The sequence below is a fragment of the Podarcis gaigeae genome, assembly GCF_964106915.1.
Source record: "Podarcis gaigeae genome assembly, chromosome: 4".
Classification (NCBI taxonomy): domain Eukaryota; kingdom Metazoa; phylum Chordata; class Lepidosauria; order Squamata; family Lacertidae; genus Podarcis; species Podarcis gaigeae.
This window is the reverse complement of record NC_139677.1, coordinates 84,732,234-84,756,242: the sequence shown is the minus strand read 5'-3', so window position 1 is coordinate 84,756,242 and position 24,009 is coordinate 84,732,234. Positions and strand designations below refer to the sequence as shown.

General features: G+C 41.2%; 1 protein-coding gene across 5 annotated transcripts in view; it reads right to left on the bottom strand.

Annotated features, from left to right (window-relative positions):
- The window catches only part of ARHGAP20 (Rho GTPase activating protein 20), a 77,472-nt gene that overhangs the window by 11,052 nt on the left and 42,411 nt on the right, over window positions 1-24,009 (bottom strand). For all 5 annotated transcript variants that reach the window (XM_083736716.1, XM_083736715.1, XM_083736719.1 and 2 more), the window contains exons 3-9: window positions 15,971-16,141; window positions 8,821-8,970; window positions 6,701-6,742; window positions 6,198-6,282; window positions 3,996-4,073; window positions 2,973-3,039; window positions 404-592 (exon numbers count right to left, since the gene is read on the bottom strand). In XM_083736716.1, the coding sequence (XP_083592842.1) occupies window positions 404-592; window positions 2,973-3,039; window positions 3,996-4,073; window positions 6,198-6,282; window positions 6,701-6,742; window positions 8,821-8,970; window positions 15,971-16,141 (782 nt within the window). The remainder of the gene's footprint in view (window positions 1-403; window positions 593-2,972; window positions 3,040-3,995; window positions 4,074-6,197; window positions 6,283-6,700; window positions 6,743-8,820; window positions 8,971-15,970; window positions 16,142-24,009) is intronic.

The window sequence follows — 24,009 nt, the reverse complement described above, 5'->3', positions numbered from 1 at the left end:
TGAGAAATGTTCACTTATGAAAAAAAACAGTGGAAAAAGGGACAACTAGACTCAATGCGTTCTCTCTTTAGCCAAGGAGGCCTTCTGAAGCTGAAGTATGATTGCTTTGAACAAAAGCTCTAGTCATTCACAAGCACAGGCTCTATAATGAAGAAATCTGGCCATTTCCTTGCGAGCTTTGGCTGGCTTCACGTAAGCTTTGGTCTAATAAGAAAAGAATTCTTAAAATGCCCCCACCTCCACCTAACCCTGGAGTAAGACGTTTGTTTGGCACGACCCCCTGTCAAGCATGCCCCTGTGCTTCCTTTTGCCCATTCTCCAGGATGGATGCTGGCTTATTACCACACAGAGTTAATCTGACAAATGTTCTCTGAACGAAGCTTCTGTAAGCAGAGAGACTCACCATTCAGCTCATGGCCAGTGGCCAGGCGCCTTGGCTTGATTACAAACTGGCACTGGCGCTCACGGGGCAGCTGCTCGATTAGGATGGCCTCCTGAACTTCCAGAGGGCAGACGCAGTCCTTTGATTCCTGGGTCTGAGGCAAAGTGTCACGAATGTGGCTCATTTTAATTCCGAATGGATACTCATGTCCTTATCAAAGAAAGAGGAAGAGGGTTTAATTTTCACCGAGTGGCGGTCAGGCAACAAATGAGCACCTCCCAAGGATGCTGCAATGATATTTATTATCTCTTTAAAAACAAAGAAAGAAAACACACAGCAGCCTCAGAATAAGTGCTCTCTACCAGACTTACACTACACTATGATCTCCGTGCAATGTTTCTTCTGATAAGCCTCAGTATCTGTTCTCCCTCATTTCCCGAAACCTTAGCTAGCAGTTTGGTGCTCATTTTACTCGCCTGATTTTAGACTGCTGCGGCATGGCATGTCCCCAGGTTGGGGTTCCCTCTCCTCCACTGTATTCCTGGTTTTTACTCTCCTGACCTCAACAGTCAGTCACGATTGCATGGGCACTGAACACATTCAACCGTCCTTGGGCTGCTTTGGGTCCCAAGCCTTTAGGGTTTATCTAAATATTTCTTTCCCTTACTTTGGCAAACTTCAGGGTTCTCCCAAGCCTGCTGTTTTGGCTGCATAACCCGAAACATCAGAAATAGAGGGAAATGAAATGCCCCATACACATGCATTTTGGCACTGGCCAGCCAAAGGATGTGTTTCTGGTGGCCCAGTTGACCGGATGAAGCTTCAACTTAGGGCTCCTTAGTTTAGCTTCTTTTGCCCATTTACTTCCATCTTTCCCACCAAAAGACCTTCTTGTACCCTTTAAGACAAGGTGCTGCCCTCAGGTGCAATAGAGGTCACTGTTCCACCGCCAGTGCTGAAATAATACCTAACTGGCAGTCCTATAAAGTTCAGCATCTGGAATTGGGAGAGGTGAGGAATGCCATCTTGTCTGTTTCCCCAGGCACCCAAATGTTGCATTGTATTTAAATAGTGCTATTTTACTAGAAAAAGAGGTGTTGGAACTCAATTTGAACATCTCCCTTGTTCTTTTATAATGGCAATGGTGCCCAATCTGATTTCTGGCAGGTTCAGGCTGAAAAAAAGCCCTTCCTCTAAATTACATTTCTACCTCACCTTTTATCCAAGGAGGTTAAGGTACCATACATAGACCTTCACCCTCACAACAACTATGGTAGGCTAGGTTGAGAAAACATGACTGACCCAACATCACCCAGTGCACTTCATGGCTGAGTGGGGATATGAATCAGGATCTTCTGAGTCCTAGCCCAATGCTTTAGCCACTACACTACACTGCCCTGGTCTGGATCTGAGTATAGATCTGTCAACTGCTACTAGCCATGGTAGCTAAATGGAACCACCATGTAGACAAACAAGTGGGGGTGGTTGTGCGGCTGCTTGGGAGCTTCCAGATGCATTGTCTGGCCACTGCTGAGTTGCACAGAGAAGTACATTTCAGATCACAACAAATATGAACAGCCAAGGCACTTTATGGCTCCAAAAGGAAAAGGAGATATTCCAAAATTAATTCAAACACATCCTGTCTAATGCTGGAATAGCACGCTTGATCACTTCTGTGAAATTTTGCAGGGGATTAATCGTTTAAAATGTACTTGGAAGCTATGAAACCGGAAATCTGTTTGTGGGTGTAATGGGAGTCAGAGAACAAAGCTGAAGTAACAAGGGCCACCAATTTGGATTCTGATCTGCATCTGTGCAACTCCCACTGCAAATCAAGTAGAGATGGAAACTGGGCTCTAGGTAAGCTTCTGGGGGAATGTAAAAAATGAGTATCACTTTAGTATCTGGCACAGTTTTAATAAGAGACAATTATGTTCTAACTTTCAGGGGAAGAGATTCTGTGAACTCAACATCCTTCCATCTGCTTTTCAACATGTTCCTGATATTTTGCACCAACAGATATAGAATTAAAGAACATGTGCAGAATCTAAGAAGACAAATGGGTATCTTTCTCAATTAAAATGTCCAGGTTATTAGTAATCAAGCAGTACTACTATTATTAAGAGCCTGTAACTACAATAGCTCTTAACTGCAAGGGTGGAGGGAGGATGCTTGGATTTCATTGGTCAATTATTTATCTTTAGTGATGTACGGGCAAACACACCACCATCCTAGACATTTTTGCCTACCTAGTCTGCAGAAATAAAGAAGTGGATCTAGACCTGCATTACCATCCGTAGGCCTGTGCCTCATGTAAGTTGATTGTCATCTTCAGCTGAAAAGGACTAGCCACCCTCCCAAGGGAACTTTAATGGACTGATGCATATATTTCATATTTTAAATCCCAAATGGAGAACACCATAAAAATTTCTGGCTCTCCACAACCAAACTTGTGCAAGTAAGGATTGGGTTTCCTTTTGGTCTTTTGTGTGTGTGTTGCTTGCTTTTTGGCTGTTGCTACATGCTCATAAGCCCTGAGGAGGGGACAGGATAGAAAAGGAACTAACAAATAAACTTCCCAGAAACTTACCAATAAGGGGATATGGAGCATCTTCTCTACCAGAATTCACCCAAAGCTGATATTCTTTTTCAGAGCCCTTTAAAAACACAATCACACAGGTATTGCAATTTGTTGTTTGTAATTCTATATTGAAGAAAACCAAATAAAACTAAAATAAAGAAATGCAATTCCACAGTTAAGGCAGCTCCTATTATACAGGGCAGTCACAGAAACTGGTACTATGCTTTGTGGTTTCCTGCTCCCATGAGTATGGAAATATGCAGCAGAGTGGTATTTTATGCTAGGTATTACATAGGTGAAAGAAAGAAATGTTATGTCTTTGATGGTATCCCCATGGCTCTTGGTCTTCTTTAAAATACACATCTTGTACCATGGGTGTTACTTCAATACCATTGCAGGGTTCACTTCAGTGGCCTGCAGACCATGCAGTTTCTTTTCCCCACAGAATCAGTGCTCAAAGCCCAGTGCAATTGTCCTGCTATTTATACACGTGGCTCTGAAACAGAGGACCACAGCTAACGGAAGGGACTCCTACAATTCAGGGCATATACCAGATTTGGCAATTCGTAACTCTGACCTAAGAAGCAAAATTAAGGCAAGAGGAAGAATCTCAAATCATTTCAGGCAGAACAAATTGCTTTATCCAGACTCCAGCTACAATCTTGGTCCAGAGCCCCACACTGTAGGTTTTGTACATATTGAATGAGTTCTTGGGCCAACTGAGGCTTTAGAAGTGGGTGGCTAAGTGGAAACAAGAGCCAAGCCTTCCTCTACACACAGATTCATTAAGGCAAAGAGGTGGATTGTCTTTTCTGCTGAAAAGAGATTGGGGAGGGATTAAAACTCAGAAAAATAAATATATTTCCTCTGGGTCCTGTTAATGTTCATTCCCCCACCAATGATTTCTCCTGGTGGCCCAAGTTAGAGAGTGCTATAGCTTTCTACTACCTATGGGATAACGTAAGCACACATCCGCCAATAATGCAAGTTGTTAAAGAGTACATTTTTTAAAATGACATCATGAATACTCACGTTGATTCCAAGTTGCTGCAAGGCCATGAGGACTATGTCACTTGCTGTGTCTGTGTTGGTTATAGTTAAGGTTTTTGACTGTTGGGGGAGAAAAGAGGTTGAAGAGAACATTATTACCCAAATCACAGCACTTTAAAAGTAGTTAAGTACTGCACGAAGCTTATTCTTTTGCAGGAGGAAATGTTAGCTGGAACTTTGATGTAATATCTACATCCAAGAAGCACACCTGATGAAGCAACATTTAACTTTACCATAAACCTTTTTGAGGAAGGGCAGATCAAAAGTATTCTTAAATAATTATACAGTATGGTTGCATGGAAACCACACCTGTGATTAGGGAGATAGAAGAATTCCATCAGAAACTGAAACCAGAGCAGAAATTCTCACAACTTGCATGTTTGTCTGAGGTCACTAACAGAAATCATGTAAGTGAATAGGAGTGCTTGATGCAATTGTTGTTTTTTCAGTCAGCAAACATTATGTGAATAATGTTATCTTCTACATTGCTTTTGACGCTTCTCTTCCACTGAAATGCACTAAAATTAATTACATAATTAACTGCAAAAGCTTCTGCCCTAGCAGATAGTGAGACAAATAAAGTAAAAAAATGTCCACAGGACCTCTCGGTTTCAGAATCTTGCGCCAGTTTTTTCTCTGCAAAATATCAAATACAGCCTTCTGCATGAGCTACTGAAAAATAATAAACTGACAAAAAGACTTAAGCGAAGGAGTACAAACGCAGTCTATTTTTGCCTGGGGATATAGCTGAATGATCAGAACATAAACAAAGGGGGGGGGGATAACATTTTCCCAAAGCAATGACATCTGGCACCCAGGAGTAGGTCAGCACATTTGCATAAGGCTTGCCTTTGGCTAGAGAATATAATAAAATAATTTGTGCTGCATATGCCTCCTCCCTAAGTAGCCCTTACTCTAGCATAAAATGAAACAATTCCCCAAGATCTCCAGCTGCTCTTGCAAAAAAAGGGAAGGCAAGCTTCATAGAAAGTGTTCAGATTTTTAGGAAGCTTCCATCTGCCACTCTACTGTTTTATCAGTGATATTTCTGGCACTACTGTGTTGTACTTCAAGGATGACCAGTCCAAGGGAGCCTCCAGTGACTCAGTTGTAAAGGTTCTGAACTACTGCACATTTTTTGTGCGTACACAAAACTGACAGATGCCTCTCCCCAAACATCTCAGCTGAGTTTTGTTCAAACTGTCTTAAACCAGTATGATTGCCCTTTGTTTGGAGGATATAATCAGAAATACATGCTTTGATCCTCAGTTCCTTATAGCCAATTTTATAATGAGCCAGAGTGATAAAAAAATGAGAAAGAAGATCATGGACCATTGGTAAAATGTGACTGGATAAAATCCCAGTGCTGGAATTCAGTTCTGAGATATACAAGGAAATTTTGGGGGAACGAGGAAGTATTAGGAGAATGCTCCCCAGCAGAATTCACGCAGGAGACTACAATTTTCTGAGTACCGAGTACAGCATAGGGAAAATCTCAAAGGGCTTCTGAGATGCCTACTAGAGGTTTCCTACATATATCTGTAGAAACAACAACAGGCAAGATGCTGGGTTTCTCTTTGCTGAACAGTCTCCAACATAGGAAATAGGAGGAGACTGAGAAGAGACATGATAGCCACCTTCAAATATCTAACTGGCTGTCACATGGAGGAAATTTGTTAACTCCTCCTTCAGAGGGTAGGACCCAAACCACTGGTTTCAAGTTACAAGAAAAGAGATTCCAACTATACACTAGGAAGAACTTTCTGGCAGTAAGAGCTGTTCAACCGTGGTCATAAACCATGGTTTGTGAAGAAGCCAAGATCATAAACCATGGTTTGAACTAGCCATAGTTTAAACTAACCACAGCTCCCCCATGTTTGGATGCAGTAGGGAGTTCTGATTAGTTTAAAAGTAGATGCTCCTGACTGCCTCCTTGCCATCATAGCAGATGAGATGGGGTATGGTGTTCAAACCCATGGCTTGTTCATGTAATGTGAAACCATAGTCTGCAAAGACTCTGTGCTGTATTGGTTAATGGTCTTGTAAACAAACACCTAAATTTTGTTCTCAGAAATAAGTGTTACACATCATGCAGCATTTGAATTTTCACAGCTGTTTGCCAAGGAACAGGCACAACGATAGCACTGACGCGCTCTTCATTCAGCACGGGTTATGAACACTTACATACGCACAGCTTCCAATATCCTTTGCAATGATTTTCAACGGAATGCTCTTGGGATAGTCTTTTTCCTTCTCTTCCTTGATACGGCTGTCAAAGCAAGCAGAAATGGAGTTGTTTAACAAAACGGAGATTGAAACAACAGAATAATAGAAGGGAAAATATGTTATGCTGATGCTCTAAATGCGAAGAGCTCTTCTGAAACGGTTTGCCTCTAAAAAGCACCTTTAAAATGAGAAGGACCTCTTCTACACAAATAGTTTGATTATTCCCTTCAAATGGTAGATTTGGAGTCTGCAAAATTAAATCCTATTCAGTAAGAAAAGCTCCATCCAATTTTGCTATCTAAGCAACATGCCAGTTTCTCTAATCTACTTTCACAAAACTTTTTCAATTTCTGGAGGCACAAAATGAAACTACATATCAACTAGATGGCAACAAGGAACTGTCCTAGGTTTAAAATGACAGACAAGACTTTGTATGGGCTATTATGGCAAAACAGAAATACCTTTGTAGGAAAGTAAGCCACTTCTCTTTCTGCTCGATGGAACTGAAACAAAAAACAACAACAAGTTTTAAATGATAGCTATGTACCACATTTCCCAACTTAATAAAAGCTTTAGAATCAAAATTACCAAGTAGATCCTTCCTTCCATGCCCAAGCTGAGAGCTAGCTGAGAAACTAAACTGGTTGGATGAAGCCAGCTGGTAAATGGCACCAATAGCTGTGGCCTTAGCAAGCGATCCATCAATTCATGTACCTCTTGTCTTTGTATCTTTTCATCTCTCAGAAAGTGTTTCAAAGCCTCCCATGGATTCAGAGAATGTTAAGGGAAGTATAAATTGCTTCCACATCATGCACTTCATAAATATTTGGACTTTTCTTTACAACAACTCTTGTAAAATTCTTCAAATGCCCTCTTTACCTCCCATTGTGAATGGCTTGGCTTACATAAAATCTAAAATTCCCTTTTTAACAGAGGCCATAATATTTATAAAGTCAGACTATTTCAGAGTCAACAAAAGACAGTCAAGAAAAAGTACCTATTAAAACATTTTTTTCATAAAATCAAAGCTACGCTATCACCATAAACCAGAACCTACTTACTCTAAAATTGTAAAAGTGGAGATCAGTGAAATTCCTATTAAGTGGGTTGTGGACTGCAGCATAGACAATCAAAACTTTTCTGTCAAATTTATTTGGCAAGAAATAAAAGTGCCACCTTATACATTATCTCTAGATACAGACATTGACATTTATAAGCCAGGCTGCCAATCTGTTTCCAGGCTTGATTCAAGGTACAATGGTACCTCGGGTTAAGTACTTAATTCGTTCCGGAGGTCCGTTCTTCACCTGAAACTGTTCTTAACCTGAAGCACCACTTTAGCTAATGGGGCCTCCCGCTACTGCTGGAGCACGATTTCTGTTCTCATCCTGAAGCAAAGTTCTTAACCCAAGGCACTATTTCTGGGTTAGCAGAGTCTGTAACCTGAAGCGTATGTAACCTGAAGTGTATGTAACCTGAGGTACCACTGTACGTACATAGTTCTGGCCTGGACAGAATATCTCAGAGAAAAAGCCTTCCACATACAAGCCTGCCCTATACTGTCACTCATATTCCAAGTATCTTCTTAGGGGAGCCTCCTGCCCCAGTCTTCTCCAATAATGAAAGCAAAAATATAATCTTTACCTAGAATTAGAGATACCAAAGGGCATGATAAAAACCTGGATTTATCTCAATATAATTAGACTTCATTTTGCTGTTGTTAAAAATAAAGGTTTTATTATGACTGGTGAAGTGCCAATAGATTTCTAGAATAGAATGACAGAAGTTCACTGGATAGAATCCAACACTGCACAACTGTATCTCTCACTCACAAAATGGGACTTCACCTTCCTATGTTTGCCCTGAAGACCTCTACACACCCTAAAATCTGCTCCCTAACCCTTCAGAGCAGATTTTGGAGGTGAAGTCCATTCCATAAGGAGAAGTTCATTTCCTTCAGGCATGGACAGTAATTGATACTAGTACCAGAAGGGGTCCAACCTATCTTATGTCTTCTCATCTCTCCTGCCCTTCTTGGCTGTTAAAAGCAATCAGACTGACCAACTGGCTCAACTGTTTTCCTTTTCTGCTCTATATCCATTGCGGGGACCACCAGGAGGACCTCAATAGCATCCCTCTCCCCAGAAACTCTAGAAACTGAAGCTCTGTGAGGGTGACTACAGATCTCTAACAAAAATCTCAGCAGCCTTATCAAAATGACAATTTCCAGAATATTTTGAGAGAAGCCATGACAGTCAAATTGTAAAGGCAGAAAGTCTATACCACAAATGCACCACAAAAACCATGAGAAAAGTAAGTTTGACTTGCATGTATGTACTGTTACTCTGAAAAGCAAGACCCAGAGGGCTCCACTCATTCCAAGCTGCAGAAGGAATCATGATTCGACACCAACTTCATTTGCGCTATGAAGGGTCTCTCATTGAGGTAATTCATAAAAAAGGGTACTGGGTATTTTCAACTCTTGGTTTTTCATGAACTTTAACTCTGTTAGATGAATGCAGGCAGGAAGGAAGGAAGGAAGGAAGGAAGGGGGGCAACCAATGCAAATGGTCTCTCATACCTGAAGCTGGCAACACAGTTGGTGGTGGGCCATCCTAAAACAAAAGACTTCTCCAGGTCCGTGCTACCTTCACAGACCTCTTCCAGGCAAGAAGCTGTCCATATGTCACAGAGACGAGCCTGGCTCTTCAGTTTGAAATGCAAGTGTGACCTGTAATTAAAAGAAGTCTGTTATAGTACATCCCTGGCAACTGAAGGTTAGAAATAACTACGAAACAGGCACATTTCAGCCAGCGAAAAACTATAAAAACAATGGACTCTGTTGGAACTACACACAGGAGTGGCAACTGCCACAGCCCTGGAGGCAAAAAGGGTGAACTAACAGATGATCACCAATTCAAAAATGGGCTTCGTTGGACCTGACCAAGTTCTCTAGTGAAACAAAGACTGCTGCCAAATGCTGTATTTCAAGAAAAACAATGAATCCAGGAGTATATATCTGCCCTTACAAGTGGAAACAAGGGTAATCTCAAAGCCATGTCAAGAAAGGTCAGAGAATGTTCTGATGCCACTTTGGTATTCAAGCCACTTCGAGTCATTCTGTACAAAGCAGCTCATTAATATAAATAAAAACGAAAATGAACAGACTTGCTGACCTCAGTTGTGTGTGAAGCCTGGTGTGGAAGCATAAAAAGGCTGACGTAGGAAGTATGGGGAAGGTCACATGTACTTGGCCTTTCCCTCAACTCTTGTCAGATGTGCATCAATGGGACAAGCAGGCTTACCACAGACATGGAAGAGACGCCTGACTTGAGCATATTCACAATTTTGCTGACTATTACTGCTTTGTGTGGTTTTGCTGCTGATATTAGTATTGATGTTTCTAATTTGCCTTGCTTTTGGTTGGTTATATTGTGTTTTTATACCGCAAGCCACTTTAGACACCTTCGCTTTTATATATGCAGGCCCCATCAACCAAAATGCTGATGGGAGAGTTTCTATCAGCCTTGCATTAGGAGTTCAGAGAAGACCTACCTTCCAGTTGGTGTTCAAATAGCCTTGTTTAACAGTCACTTCTGCCCGGAAGTGTTTGACTTACTGTTATCTGATGCATTAGAAACTGAGAGCATGCCTTAATCCCCCCATACCATACACACACATACCAGTCATTCTCATTATAAGGTGCTGTAGCTGATCTCTATCACAGGGTAAGGAAGATCTCACATTCAAATAAATGTGGTATCTCTCCATGTTCTCGTTATGGGGAAGGTACACATGAGCCTTAATTCCACATTCCCAGGCTCATTTCAAGAGGATTCCCAAAGGCTAAGCAAGGGCAGAACAAGCTCCGGGAGGGATAGGCAAAGTGGAATTCCTTCTTCAGTATTAGTCTAATTTGCAGTAAAAACAACATAGGACACATTCAGCAATCTAGATCTCCAATGTGAAAGCACTTGACCCTTGTGGATTTCAAAGGACTGACCTACATTTCTGATGCTCTTACTTTTCCAAAGCTTTTAATATCTAGTCTGTTAACAGCTGTGGCTGGATGCTGTGCCGCAGAGGAACTGGCACCAGTTCAAATATCCACAGATGTAAACATAGCTCTGGACACAACTCACTGGGAAGAGCCTCCAATTAAAACCTCACCAAAATGAACAGGAGTTGGGCAAGATCACAGCCATTCCGTTAGACAATTCTCTCAAGTTCCACTGATGTTTCCCCAGTTACAGATAGGTAGCCGTGTTGGTCTGCCATAGTCAAAACAAAAAAAATTCCTTCCAGTAGCACCTTAAAGACCAACTAAGTTAGTTCTTGGTAAGATGTTTCCCCAGGCATTCTAGGAAGACAGCGCCTTCTGAGAATCAAACATCTGTATTCCCTATCATAGCTCCTGTATTCCCTATCATAGCTCCTGCTCCTAGTTCAGCATTTAATGTTGAAATTATCAGGGGTTAATGTGATGCAGAAAATGGCAGTGTAAATCAGCAGGACTATAGAGCATTCCTCCCAATGAGAAATGATTACAACACTGGGAGATATTGTGTTGTTTTTTTAAGGTAAGTAAGTGGAAGATACATATATGGTTTGGAAAAACTAGATAAACAAAAGTTTATCTTCTTCTCTCATGGTATGGGAACCCAGGGCATCCAATGAAACCGAATGTTGGGACTAAAATAAGGTGCCACAAGACTTTGGTCACATCCACCCCAAACCTCCCTTCTGCTATCTCAGTTTCAGATATTTCATTTTTGGGAAATGTTATATTCTTATGGCTAACCTATTTTTCCTGGCAGGGATCTTCCCAGGAAAATCTGAGATACACAGCTTTTCCTCATCACTTTATCCCCATGCCAGGAAACGCTTCATTTTATCTGTTAAATTTCCACATACTGAGCAGCCATTAAAGCCACAGAAGCAATAGCCAAAAAGTTGGCAGCTATAAAGCTCTCTTGAACACAGAACGCCAAGCTGACAATTAATTGTCTAATTAAACAATTAAAAGCAGCTCAGTTCTTTGTTGAAACCACTTCAACACAAATTGCCTGAATCAACAACGGTACAGAGGTGGTTTACAATAATGGAGTCGGTACTAATGGCCATCTCCTAGGAGCCAGCCTCAAATAAAATTTGAATAAGAACCGACATTTCAAATACACTAAGTAAACTTCCTACCCCTCTTTTTTTTGTAACCATCACAATGTGACGGGGAAAGCAAAAGTAGCTATGTTGCTCTGTTTAAAACCTCCTTCTAAATCTGCTGTTGGGAAATGCCCTTATTAAGAACAAGCAGATTGTCACAAAATTGGGGAAAGATTTGAGAACTCTTAATCAGGCAATATGCTACACAGGAAGGAAAAATAAAGAATAAGTATAAAAATCAAGTAGGATGTTGTAGTCATGAGATCAGCTTGTAGACAAAGTTCCATGATGCAAATTGCAAGTTGAGTAAATTCCTCCCAGGTGCCAGATACCACGTTACACACCTAGGACTATGGGCTAAGGCAACAAGAGCTGCTCCCAATTTCTGATACTATAAAATCTTGCTTGTAACCCAGATCTGTCCCATGCTCAATTGGTAATTTACTTTTAATGAGCATGACTCAAATGAACATTACTCTAATTCCTATGGAAATAGCATATTTAGACTAGTGCTTCCAAGAGTTTCTTTAATTGCCTCTGTCCACCGCCTCACGTGTATCATTACCTCAGTTCCCCCCGCCATATCCTTTCTGTTCTATTCAGTTATAGCCCCATCTTTGTGGTGACCGTGTCTGTGAAATGCCCCAATTCACTAAAACGTATGTTCTTGCTTCCTCAGCACAGTCAAATCAGCTGTGTTCTAGACAGTAACTGTTCTGGTGGATGCTCTCATTTCTATAGCCCTCTTCAGAAATTACACCCATATGTTTGACCAGTCTGAGAGGGGGTATTACTGACTGACCCTGCCCTCTGGCACCTGTACATATAGCAAACCTGTAGCAAAAAAATACTTTACAGATGAAACACAAGGGTGCCATGTGATAATGAACGGTGAAATGGCTCCTGATCATGTGATTTTTTAAAAAAAATAATATGTTTTATTGGTTTTAAAAACCGTGTAACCTAAGTAATCAACAGAAAATGAAAATAAAAATAAACAAACATTCATTCATTCCATAGTTGGTGCTTGTTGTAACAGTTTGTAGTTGGATTCAACATGACCTCCAGTCCCCCCATTGTGGTTCCCAGATTACATTCTTTATCTGCACACTAAACTTTGTCTCTTCTAGGTTGTTTCAATTACGATAATTTTATAAGATTCTCCTATTACATGCAGAAAGTCAATCCAGACCTGCCAACAAATTTATATTTTTGCAATGTTCTTTTAAATAAACTCTGTATACATCCCACTCTCTATTACATTTCTCATCGGTAACATCTTGGAACCTTGCTGATAATCTGGCTAGTTCTGCATATTCTCGCAATTTGTTTTGCCAGTCTAATTTGGATGGGACAGCTTCTCCTTTCCAACCTTTTGCGATTAAAATTCTGGCTGCTAGTGTAGCATACATGAAAATTCTCCTGAATTTCTTTAAGATTTCATTACTCATTATTCCTAGCTGGAAGGCTTCAGGCTTCTTGGGAAAAGAGCATTTAAACAATTTTTTTAAAGTTCATTATAGATCATCACCCAATTTTTTTTGATCTTTTTACAGTTCCACCACATGTGGAACAATGTGCCTTCCACCTCCCTGCATTTCCAACAGATGTTTCGCCTAGATATGAACATTTTGGCCAGTTTGACAGGTGTTAAATACCACCTATAGAGCATTTTCATGCAGTTCTCTTTTAAATCATAGCACGCTGTGAATTTTTTATCTTCCCTCCAAAGCCTCTCCCAGATCATGTGAATTTTTCACACATACAGCTTCTCTGCTACAGATGTTCAGGCTGCATGTTCAGATGCCAGAAAGAGGGGCTAATTTGTGTATTGATGGAATCCATGACGTGTTATTTCTGAAGTGGGATTAAGTCTACACTCATTCTTGATCTTTTCCTCCCATATCTTTGCCAGATATGCAAATTGCCAGGATCGAAGGTGAAGTTATAGCTGCCAACATCACAAAGGTCCTCAAGTTTCCTGTAAGCAGGGAAAAGCAATTGCCATTTCCTTATGCACTACATACAGGTGAGGAACCTCTGAACTTCTAGATGAAAAATTCCCCAAACACATTATTTATCTTAATGTATCCCTCTTGTGTGCTTTAACACAGCAGTTTGCAAGGAGAAGACTGACACACAGACTCAGAGGTATGGATTATAACATAAAAATACTAAGATCTAATGTAGTGGATTAGAATGTGAAAACAAGATAGCAAAAGAAACAAGAGGAAGCAATCCTGCATTTATGAGTAAACATATATAGAACTGTTCCGCCTGAAATTAATTAAAATTTGCACAGAAGCAATATGGAAGTCTGGTATTCTGATAAACATCAACAGTTACTTTGTCATGGAGATGCAGATTTTCCCCGTCAGAATTTCTTTCTTTGAGGCATGTAAGTCACCATTCCTCCCAAGAACCGAGTCATTTAACTCCTGTCACTACTGAGTACACAATCTGAGCCAGCCTTTGATTATATATCCTGTGTATCAGCAACAGACCTGGCAATCCAAAATAAAGTAAAAAATTTTTACTCCAAAATAAAGTAAAAAAATGGGGGGGGGGGGAGTCGTCTTATACATGGGTAGTTGCCTCCGTAAGCAGGATCTAGCGATTGGGTGGGTGAATGGTGTCTGCTGCAAGGGCTGCATTTCTATTGGCTGCTGCTTTGTCAATCAGGTGGATTATTTGTGGATGCATCAAGGGCTGCTTTGGATTGGCTGCTGCTTTGTCAAATGGGTGGGTTATTAGCGGATGCGTCAAGGGCTGCTTTGGATTGGCTTCCGCTTCAGCAATTTGGCTTGCATTGCTTGCGATTGTTAGCGTATGCCAGTTGGGTGAGTGACATTTGGTTCGGCATATCCCCCCCCCCAATTGCTTATTTTCTTAAATGTGAGCCCCCCAAAATAGGGGGCGTCTAATACATGGGGGCGTCTAATAGACAGGAAAGTTTGGTGTTTGGTATTTGATGTTTCTTTTCTTAAAGTACCAACCTATTTTCCCTTCTTGTCTCCTCCTTCATATTTCTAATAAAATCCTTCTTTAATTTGATTTTGGGGTTCAGAGTGCATTTGCGACAAGTTCAAGCGGCAGTGAGTTCGGGTAAGGAAATCTATCTAGTTCTTAATAATGAGTGGTTTAAAAACAAAGAGAGCTCCTATCGATAACTATCTCATAAATAGATTTATTTAAGTGAGTAGTATTCATATAAACTTTACTAGAGCAGACCCACTAATAGTAATGGACGTAACTTAGTCATGTTCATTCATTTGAATGGGTCTGCTCTGAATAAAACTTCATTCAGTACTACTCTCTGCTTTGTTATCACGAGTATACCCTTTTGCTTTAATGATCTTGTATTAGCAAGACCTGTTTGGAAGATGCTCCGAAACAGAAGGTGAGAGCACCGAGGAGTCTGGGTAAGCCGTCTGTGTGCAGTCAGGCTTGACACTGAGCTTGGATTATTCACTCAGCCATACACAAATTAAATCAAATTTACAAGCTGGAGCTCTAGCATTCCAGCCTCCTGTAGAGCTTGTGGTTTCAGGCAATCCTTGGGGGTTCTTTCACATGTGATTATATGCGAGGAAGAAGCTAAGAAGGAAAAAGCCTGATGTCATATAGTAAGTGTTGTACTGCCTTCCCCAATTTGGTGTACACCCATCGTCCATGGTGGAAGTGAAAAACATCTGGAGGGCACCAGGTTGGGAAAGTTTGGTATAGTAGGTAGGACCATCATTGGTTTATTGATATATCACTTTTTTGCCTCCAAAGCAGTGAACAGATTAATACAAAAAAATACAACAAAACTACCATAAATACAGATACAATTGCACAATCAATAAATACAATGAAATCATAAAATAGCAAACCCCCAGGCCCACCATGAATGGGCTTGCATGGGCTGCATTCATGCACTCGCCACCAGTGCAACTGCCCAAGCAATAAACTTCTTCCCTGGAAACAGCTACAGTTGTGGCTAAGTTCTTACAAGAAGATGGGAGGTGATATGGAATGCAGTGCTGCAACTGACTCCTGAACTACAGTTATGCCTTCATTAGCCCAAAGTCACAGATTGGGTTTCCAAGGTGCTAAAAATGCATACTTAAATTAGGGATCAGAGTTCTCAGCAAAGCAGGGTTGCTCTCACATTTTTAAAATAATTATTAGATGACATTTGCATTTGCAGTAACTAAAAACTGTACAGGGCCCTATTGCAACAACAAATGAGCTGGTTGTTCCTCTTACACATGGATTTGTTTGTGAAAGCTTTAAATAACAATGCTCAAAAGAGACACATTAAGCAAGTTAAATAAAAGGGCTCCTTTTAAGTGCCATGTGCAAAAAGTACACTCTTGTTAATAGAACTGGACACACTTTTTACTTCCAAGTCAACAGTGGCTGTAGCTATCCCCATGTATTAGGTGTAATAAATATGGCTAAATAAATAGTAATAACAAGGTAACTACAGGAATATTCTGAGCTTCAAACCCCAGAAAAGTAGTTTATAAAGAAAGAAAATTATCAGGAATCACAGAGAGCCCTTTCTTCAGCACTAGACCTACTTGGGTTTGGCGACCACAAGAATATCTGTGAAGAGGAAAAGGTGTCGCTCCTGGGTCTGCAGGCCCGTCTTCAGCTGCACATGTCCATCCATAAGGAATGTTCTGCTGGGACAAAGGAAGGACTGCACCAGCGGACATGTCTCTGGACTGATGGGAGAGAAGCAACTTTCCCTGTAGCAAATGTGAAAGGAAGACAGTGTGAGCTGAACCAAAGAATCCACATGCCATCCTTGTCCACACAGCAATATGAATGAAGAAACCATTTCAAATTTGAAATCCAGCTGAGAACCAAACAAGTTTCATGTACTCAGAACAGAGGTGAAATTCAGGTATCATTTCAGGGATCAGAACAGGATTTCCTCCAAACTCTGACAAAAAAAAAAAACAAATCTTTGAAAATGGTCACACTCAGAACCTACGGTATTTAGAAAAACCCCTCACAAACTCTTATTTGAATATCAGTGACACCCCATGCAACACCCTCTAGTGTTAATTTTACCATCAAAATCTGCTAAATTACAATTCTTCAGTTTTATCCAAGTTGTGATTTAGTTATTGGTATCATAGATGTGTGGGGCAATATTTATTTTATCTTTGGGGAAACCCAGCTTTGTCCCCAGCTTTCCTTTACCCAGATTTTTACACACACACACACACACACACACACACACACACCTCTTCTGCATCTGGCTGTGCACACAGTTTCCCAGAATCCTTCATCCTTCCCCACCCAATCCTATTTACTGGGAACAACAACAATCAAAACAGCTGACCACCCAAAGAACTTTGCAGGAACGTTCCCCGAGTGGAGAGACTCATGCTGTGTTTGGATGCTTCTTGGCTTCACCATCCTGGTGTTTGTTATGGCCCTTGCTGAGTGCAGCTGGATAATTCAGAGGTGTCTAATGACAATGCTGACTTGGGAAACCCTAACAGCTGGTGCTGAGAGGACACAAACTACAACCACAGGGAGGATGCAGATAGTTGCTGCCTGACTGTGAGAATCCAGCCTTATCATTTGTTTGTTGGGTCAAAAATGCTGTATTTTATTATTTCTTAAGTCTGATGAATATTTTCACTTCTATAGTGGTGAATCTAAGTGGTGAATTCATAAACTAGCAGAGATTAACTGCTGACTGTGTGGGTTAATTCCCAGTTAGGTTAGGAAACAGGTTTAATATCCAGTTTGGATCAGATCTGCCATTTTTAACTACTCTGCAAAACTGACAAAACCCTTCTCTCCATATACCACAGGCCCCCTTTCTCCTTGGTTTAAATCTTCAAGAAGGAGAACAGTTAATCAAGAAACCCTGTCCTAATTTGGGTACTTATTATCTTATTCCACCCCATATTAATCTAAATCAGGGATAGACAACCCAGGTGCCCTCCGGATTTTGTGATACTCCCAGCCAGCCAGCATAGTCAATCATCAGGAATAACCGTGCCACAAAGCTGCTCAGGAAGTTTCTTCCTGCCCCCACCTGGCTAGAGAGAGTGGGTGGGGTAGAAGGAAGAGTGGGGATGACAAGAGAAAGAGCAGAAAGGGGAAGAAAGTAGGAGAGGGAAAAGAAAAGGGGGGGAGGGACAGTTATGCTAAAAAAGGAGTTCACTCAGAGCTCTCATAAACCTGACCATTCCACTCATGAAGCAGGGCTGGTCTGGGGAGAGTGGGGTGGCCCCTCACCCAGGGTGGATCATAAACCCGGTAAGGCTATCTGGTGGGAGAGGCACTCTTAGTCTCATCCCTGGGGAATGAAGATTGTAATCCAGGCACATCTGAAATGCCACAGGTTCCCTATGCCTGACCTAAACAATGAAAAGTAGGCCTGTTGTCACCACCACTGCCCATTAATGGATAGGATTTGCAGCTCTTAGACTAAACAAAAGTTATAAATGATGTGCAATTCATCAAGTGTGACTAAAACACTACAGATTACAGCTTGAGACAACTTTTGAATTTGGATTCCATTACCACATTATTTTCCTGGAAGGCCTCTGCACCTTGAAGGCCTCTATGACAACGAGTCAATAGCTGACGCACCACAATACTATAATGCAGTGTTCAAACCGTGTTCGAGGAAACACAGGGGTTCCTTCCATACTTAGCTGGGTTCCTTCAGTGGGAAGATCAGTAACAATGAATAAGATTGACCATCACCTTCTTGTTTGCAAGTGAATATGAGGTATGTTCTAGGTTGCTTGTTCAGTTCATGTAAATCAACAGGGAGGCCCAGAAGAGCAGGCCCCGCATTAACTGTGTATGCAACCTTATAACACCCCCGAATCATCTACAACACACTAGTGTTCCACAGCAGATGTTCAAAGGTTTTTTGACAAAGTCGTATGGAAATGGAACCCTGAAGCTAAAGTGTAAAGGAAATGGCATCTGTTGAATTCTTGCTTGCATTCTGCTGTTAAATAGGTACAGTGGGAAAACTAGAAATAAACAGCAGTCCTTCATGCAAGCTCAAGTAGAAAAAGTACCCATTTCTGAAGACATAGGGACATTACTTCAGAAACAGGGAGAACCCTCAATTTATCATCTTTTTTCTTTTCTTCATTTTTTTTTAAAGATAGTAAATGCACAAAGAAGTTTTTCTACTCTTCTTTGCTTGGTGCATTTGGGTCATACCAGGGTACTGAACTCAGATTATTAAACTAATGGGGATTTCAGCATTTATGGAAACTTATTCAAGAATTATTTTTTATGGTACACTTTGGTGGCACAGTGTTCGGGATTTTCGGTCTCATTTCGATTTTTGCCTGGCAAGTCTCCTATGTTATGTACAAAAGCAAGCAGAAATCATTAAAGCTTCAAATTTCACATGCTAAACTGGATGGTGTGATAATGTCTGAACAGTGTGCTCAAACTGGGAGGTGAGAGACAAGCAGAGGAAAGGGTAGTTGAGGTGAGGTGAACAATTTTGAAAGCCTTTATTACTAAGAAATCCTGTAACAGCCAAGGTTCAGGACGTTCACAAATAGTAACTGTAACCCCAGTGGGATAATAAGCAATTTCTCCTTTTTTAATTCTTGCATTACTATCCAGGAGGGCAAATATGCATAAAGAGGGTTTTTCAGGTGCAGTGTGAAGAATGCAGCAAGTGTAGAAAGGCCCCATTTGCAGTATACATTTAAAGCAATATACCGTAACATCACTTTAAACAGTCATGACTATCCGCAAAGGATCCATAGAACTGTAATCTGTTAAGGGTGCTGAGAGTTGTTAAAAGACTAGTCCCCTCAAAGAGCTACAATTCCCAGAATTCCCTGGAAAGTGAGATTAACTGCTAAACCACTGCTTTAAATGGGGCCAAAGGGTGTGCACAGTTTTTGAGAGCTACTTTATTAAAGCCAAAGTAACATGCAATAAAAAAGCAAAGTCAAAGGGTTAAAGCTTCAATCAAGTGTACTATGGAACTTTTGACCGAGAAATATTATGCACCAAAGGGTGCAAAGCAGCAAAGCTCTTCTCTCTCTTTTCAAACTATTTGTTTTCACTTTATTCATAAAATAAGAAAATGGACAGAAATGCCACCAACTGAGGACCCCCACCACCACGTTCCAGGCATGTGCAGATAATACCATTTACAAAAATAAAATAAAATCCTCCAAAATAAATAGTAATGTAAACAGGGAGGAACTGAGAAGCCTGCTCTCATCCCTCATTTTGATATCAACTCACACGAAGTAAAACATTCAGAACATATTTGCTTGAATTAAAGCCAAACCATTTAGAATGTACATAAACAGAAGCATATTTACTAGACCCTAAGATAAAATCATGCTGAAGTTTCTGTATACTTAAGGGGGACGGGGAAAGCAACCAAGCCAATATGCCAGACTGGCTTGGCTCCTACCAACTTTGACTTGATCGGTAATCTTCTCCATCAACAAAATAAATCATACAATATCCTAAGGACGTAAGAAAAGCCCGGGTATATCAGGCCAAAGTCCCGTATCCTGTTCCTTATGGTAGCTAATTGGATGCCTATCTACGAGAAGCCCACAAGCAGGGCATGAGGGCAGCAGCCCTCTTCCACTTCCAGCGCTTTGTCTACACCAGGCATCATCATCCCTGACCACTGGTCCTGTTAGCTAGGGATGATGGGAGATGTAGTCCCAAAACAGCTGGAGGGCCGAGTTTGGGGGTGCCTGGTCTACACAGTACCTCTGATTCTGGAAGAGGTGTAAGATCACAGGCTGAGGTAAGTGGCTGAATGAGTCACTGAAAAGCCACTTTCCATTTCCACCACCCACTGGGAACCCAACAGCAAGCAAGTTAGAGAGCATTAGCAGGCATCAGGGTGGACTGTTATCAAAGGTCACTTCCAAGTAATTCTATTGGGTTGACATAAGGGAAAGGGGCACATCCTGTGCTTTTATCCTGAGCTTTTGGGACTTGCCTAGGGTCCCAAAAGGTGTAGGGATAGGGTGTTAGATTCTTTATCGTTAGTATTTTATGTATTCTTTCTTATCAGCTATTAATACTTTAAGCATTCTTATTTAAAACAACAACAACGAAGAGAAACAAAGGTTTGTCAGTTAAATCACATTATTTGTTTACCCAGAACCCCTGAATTTTCAGTGCTCGGTATGTGTGTGTGCATGTGCGACAGGGACCTTAATTTTTCTAATTGAAGTAAGCTTTTGCTTAATTCATCTCAACATTTTTTATTTATTAGTTTCTTGTCACCCAAAGGCTCTTCAAGTGACTTACACTATACCTTGAAAAGCAGTGGGGAGGGGTATATGACACATTAATACATCTGGTGAGGAATAGCTCAGTCGGAAGAGCATGAGACCCTTCATCTCAGGTCAGGGTTGTGGATTCGAGCCCCACATTGAGCGAAAAGTTCCTACATTGCAGGGGACTGGACTAGATGACCCCCGTGGTAACTTCCAATTCTACAGTTCTATGAATATGCCATACGATATATTGAGGAAATAAAAAACCCACCAGCACCCCATAACAATAATAAAAAACATTAGCAGTACACAGACAATAAACAAAACAATACTCCCACCCACTAACAGACAAAAATAAAAGCTCAACACTGACACCCCCCTCCCTCACCCAAAAACCATCCACATCAACCCAGTGACTTTTTTGTTTTCTCCTCACCCATCAAGAAGTCTGGCATCAAGGCCAGGTGGTTTAAAGTAGAGGTAGGTGGGGAGGTTCCTTCAGCATCTCTCTTGTCGTTCCTGAGGCGGCAGCAGTGAAAGCAGAGCAGGAAGATGGCAAAGGTTCTACCTGCTCTGCAGTTGTCTCTGCTGCTGGTGCATCACCGAGTCAGTCAACTCTGAATGACCTTTTCCTGAAATTTAAAGAACCCTATAACTGCTTGGTTATATTTTTAAAATAGCAGCTGCCAGCTTTGGAACTGAACCAAGGACCACCCTAGCACTTGAAGCACCTGGATACTATCCACAATTCAGACATACAATCTAGCTCCAGGGCAGCATGGCAGATGGCCAACAGAAAGTCACTGACAGAAACCCAGAAGCTGGTGACTGAGGTCCAAACTACACCTGCGCTTAATAAGTAGCAGGGAGCTTTGTATATTTTCCTTGACTACAGGGACAAGGCACCCAGATATCTTTGCAAATGCTCACTGTAGAGAACAATTCTCTCTTTCTCCCCAAGCGACCAGCCTGGGAATTTCCCAAAGGCTGGCCACCTAGCCCAGCACTGCTTCCCCAGGATCAGGGCCTGTTGTGATCGGTCAAAACTACTGCCCACCCCAGGACCCAGTAAGCAGACAACATGGAGATTAGCCACACAGTCTGGAGGGGGTTTGGGGGGATCCCCATTGGTACCAGTTTTTCCTAATTTTCCTAGCCCTGTATGTGAGGAGAGCAATCTCCACTCTGCTATCAGCAGGGAATTACAAGATAGGATAACAGAATTATAGAGTTGGAAAGGACCCCGAGGATCATCTAGTCCAACCCCCTGTAATGCAGGAATGTGCAGCTGTCCCATGCAGGGATCAAACCAGCAACCTTGGTGATATCAGCACCATGCTCTAACCAACGGAGCTATATAGCAGTGGTATGGGATAACTCTCTCCTTCTCAAGTGCTGCCTTCAGAGTGAGAACTGGATTCCCCTGGTCCTTTAATTACTTAAGGAAAGTTATTTTGACAGACAGCTTTGGTCTGACAGAAGCTTCACCTCCCCAGTTTCTGGATTTAGCCAACTTGCTCCAAGAACACAGGAAATGACAGGAAGCAAGGAATGTGTCATCTTGGATGTGGACAATTCATGCCCATGCCCCTTCCCCAAATGACAGTGTAATTCTCAACCAGAGCTTTGTTTCCTTTTTAAAATATATCTGGTAAAATGGAAACTTCCAAAAGGGGAAAGACGGTGCAATAAGTAATCTTAGACTCTGTAGGTAACAGTTTAACCCCCCTCCCCGGTAATTATTACTTCACTTACTTAATGTGGTTAAGCTCACCCTACTGCATTCGGTAGCCCTTCAGGTCATGCCGCTAAATAGGGCCTTGGACCCCAAAGCCCTGCTTGGACAGCACCATTGGTCAAAGACAGGTTTTCTGCACAATGCAGCTTCATGGCAAAATCCGGCATTCTGCCTAAACCCATTCCCTACTTTGCCTCATTATGTGACATCCTGACCTCTGACTTAGCTAGCAGGTTCCTGAAGTCATCCTGAAAGAGCTTGGTCAGGTTTTGTGTAATATGGGTAACTGATAACTCTGCGCCCAGCATTAAGAAGCAGCTGAATATTGAAAAGAACATCCTGCTGCGACCAGAGTGAAAACAAACACCGTCGGTCTCACATCATTATGACATCATCTGCACTAGTAAAATTAAACCAAGAGCCCACAAGCAAAGTTTCTTCCTCCAAAGCTTTCATCAGTGTTTCTAAATAAAACCAATATCTTTATTATGTGAATGCCAAAATGTTTATTTTAATACTATATTTTAATATCTATTGCTAGATGAAAACAGAACCAATAAATCATGACGCCTCTTAGAAACCTACTAACCTACTATAATTTTAAATAGAAGCACTAGCAGCAACATCCATTGAAGCAAAACTGGAACTGGGCTTTTGCAATCTACAAGGCATAGAAATCAAGTGTAGCAAAGGGATAGCAATGGACTTGTTAAATACTGGGAAATGGAACAACACTGAGCCAATCTAGATTGGGTAACAATGCACTTTTAAAAGAATGAAGAATGATTAAGGGCTGCCCTGGAGGATTTGGTGGTACTATTTCTGCACAGCAGACAAAAATTTGAGTTGTGTGCCAAAGTCCCTAGTTCAAATCCCCCTTAGCCACAAGGCAACTAGTTGATTTTAGGCAAGTCAGAATTCCACAAGCCTCGCTTGTCCCCACCCCATATGGTAATTACAACATTGTGATCTATGAGAAGTACCATGAACATTTGAAATCAAGCCATCTACAAAACAGAGACAATAATTTTTAGCCATTTGCAAGCACACAAATAACTACTTACAAGCCTATAATATTCCTCTGAATATCAGATGCTGGGGATAGAGAACAGTGAGGGAATTGTTGCCTTCAGAAGTTGCAAGGCTCTCAGAAGCGTCCTCCAGGCAGCCACTGCCAGAAACAGAGCTTTGGTCCAATCCAGCAAGGTTTTGTTTTAAAAAATGTGTCTCATTTGCCAAAGCAACTCCCACCTTAAAGGACCATGGAGAACTGTGGCATTCCTTTCACTTTGTGTTTTTCAGCTCAACTTTGCACAAATTGCTCGTTCTACTTTGCAAGAGCCCCATGATAATAATTTAATTGGGCAGAAACCAGATATATAACCCCTTGGAAATAGAAATTCCGTAAACTATCACCATATTATTATTAATATTATTATTATTAGCATGCCTTGAAATCAAAGAAAGCAGCGGGTATGTTGCACAGTTAGAATCTTCAGCAGTCTAAAAAATCTAGAAAATATATTTTCTAGCCAAGTATCAAGGTTGTTACTAGCAGATTTTCCACCCCAACCTATGCCCTTAGAATTAAAAACATACTGTTCAAAGATAA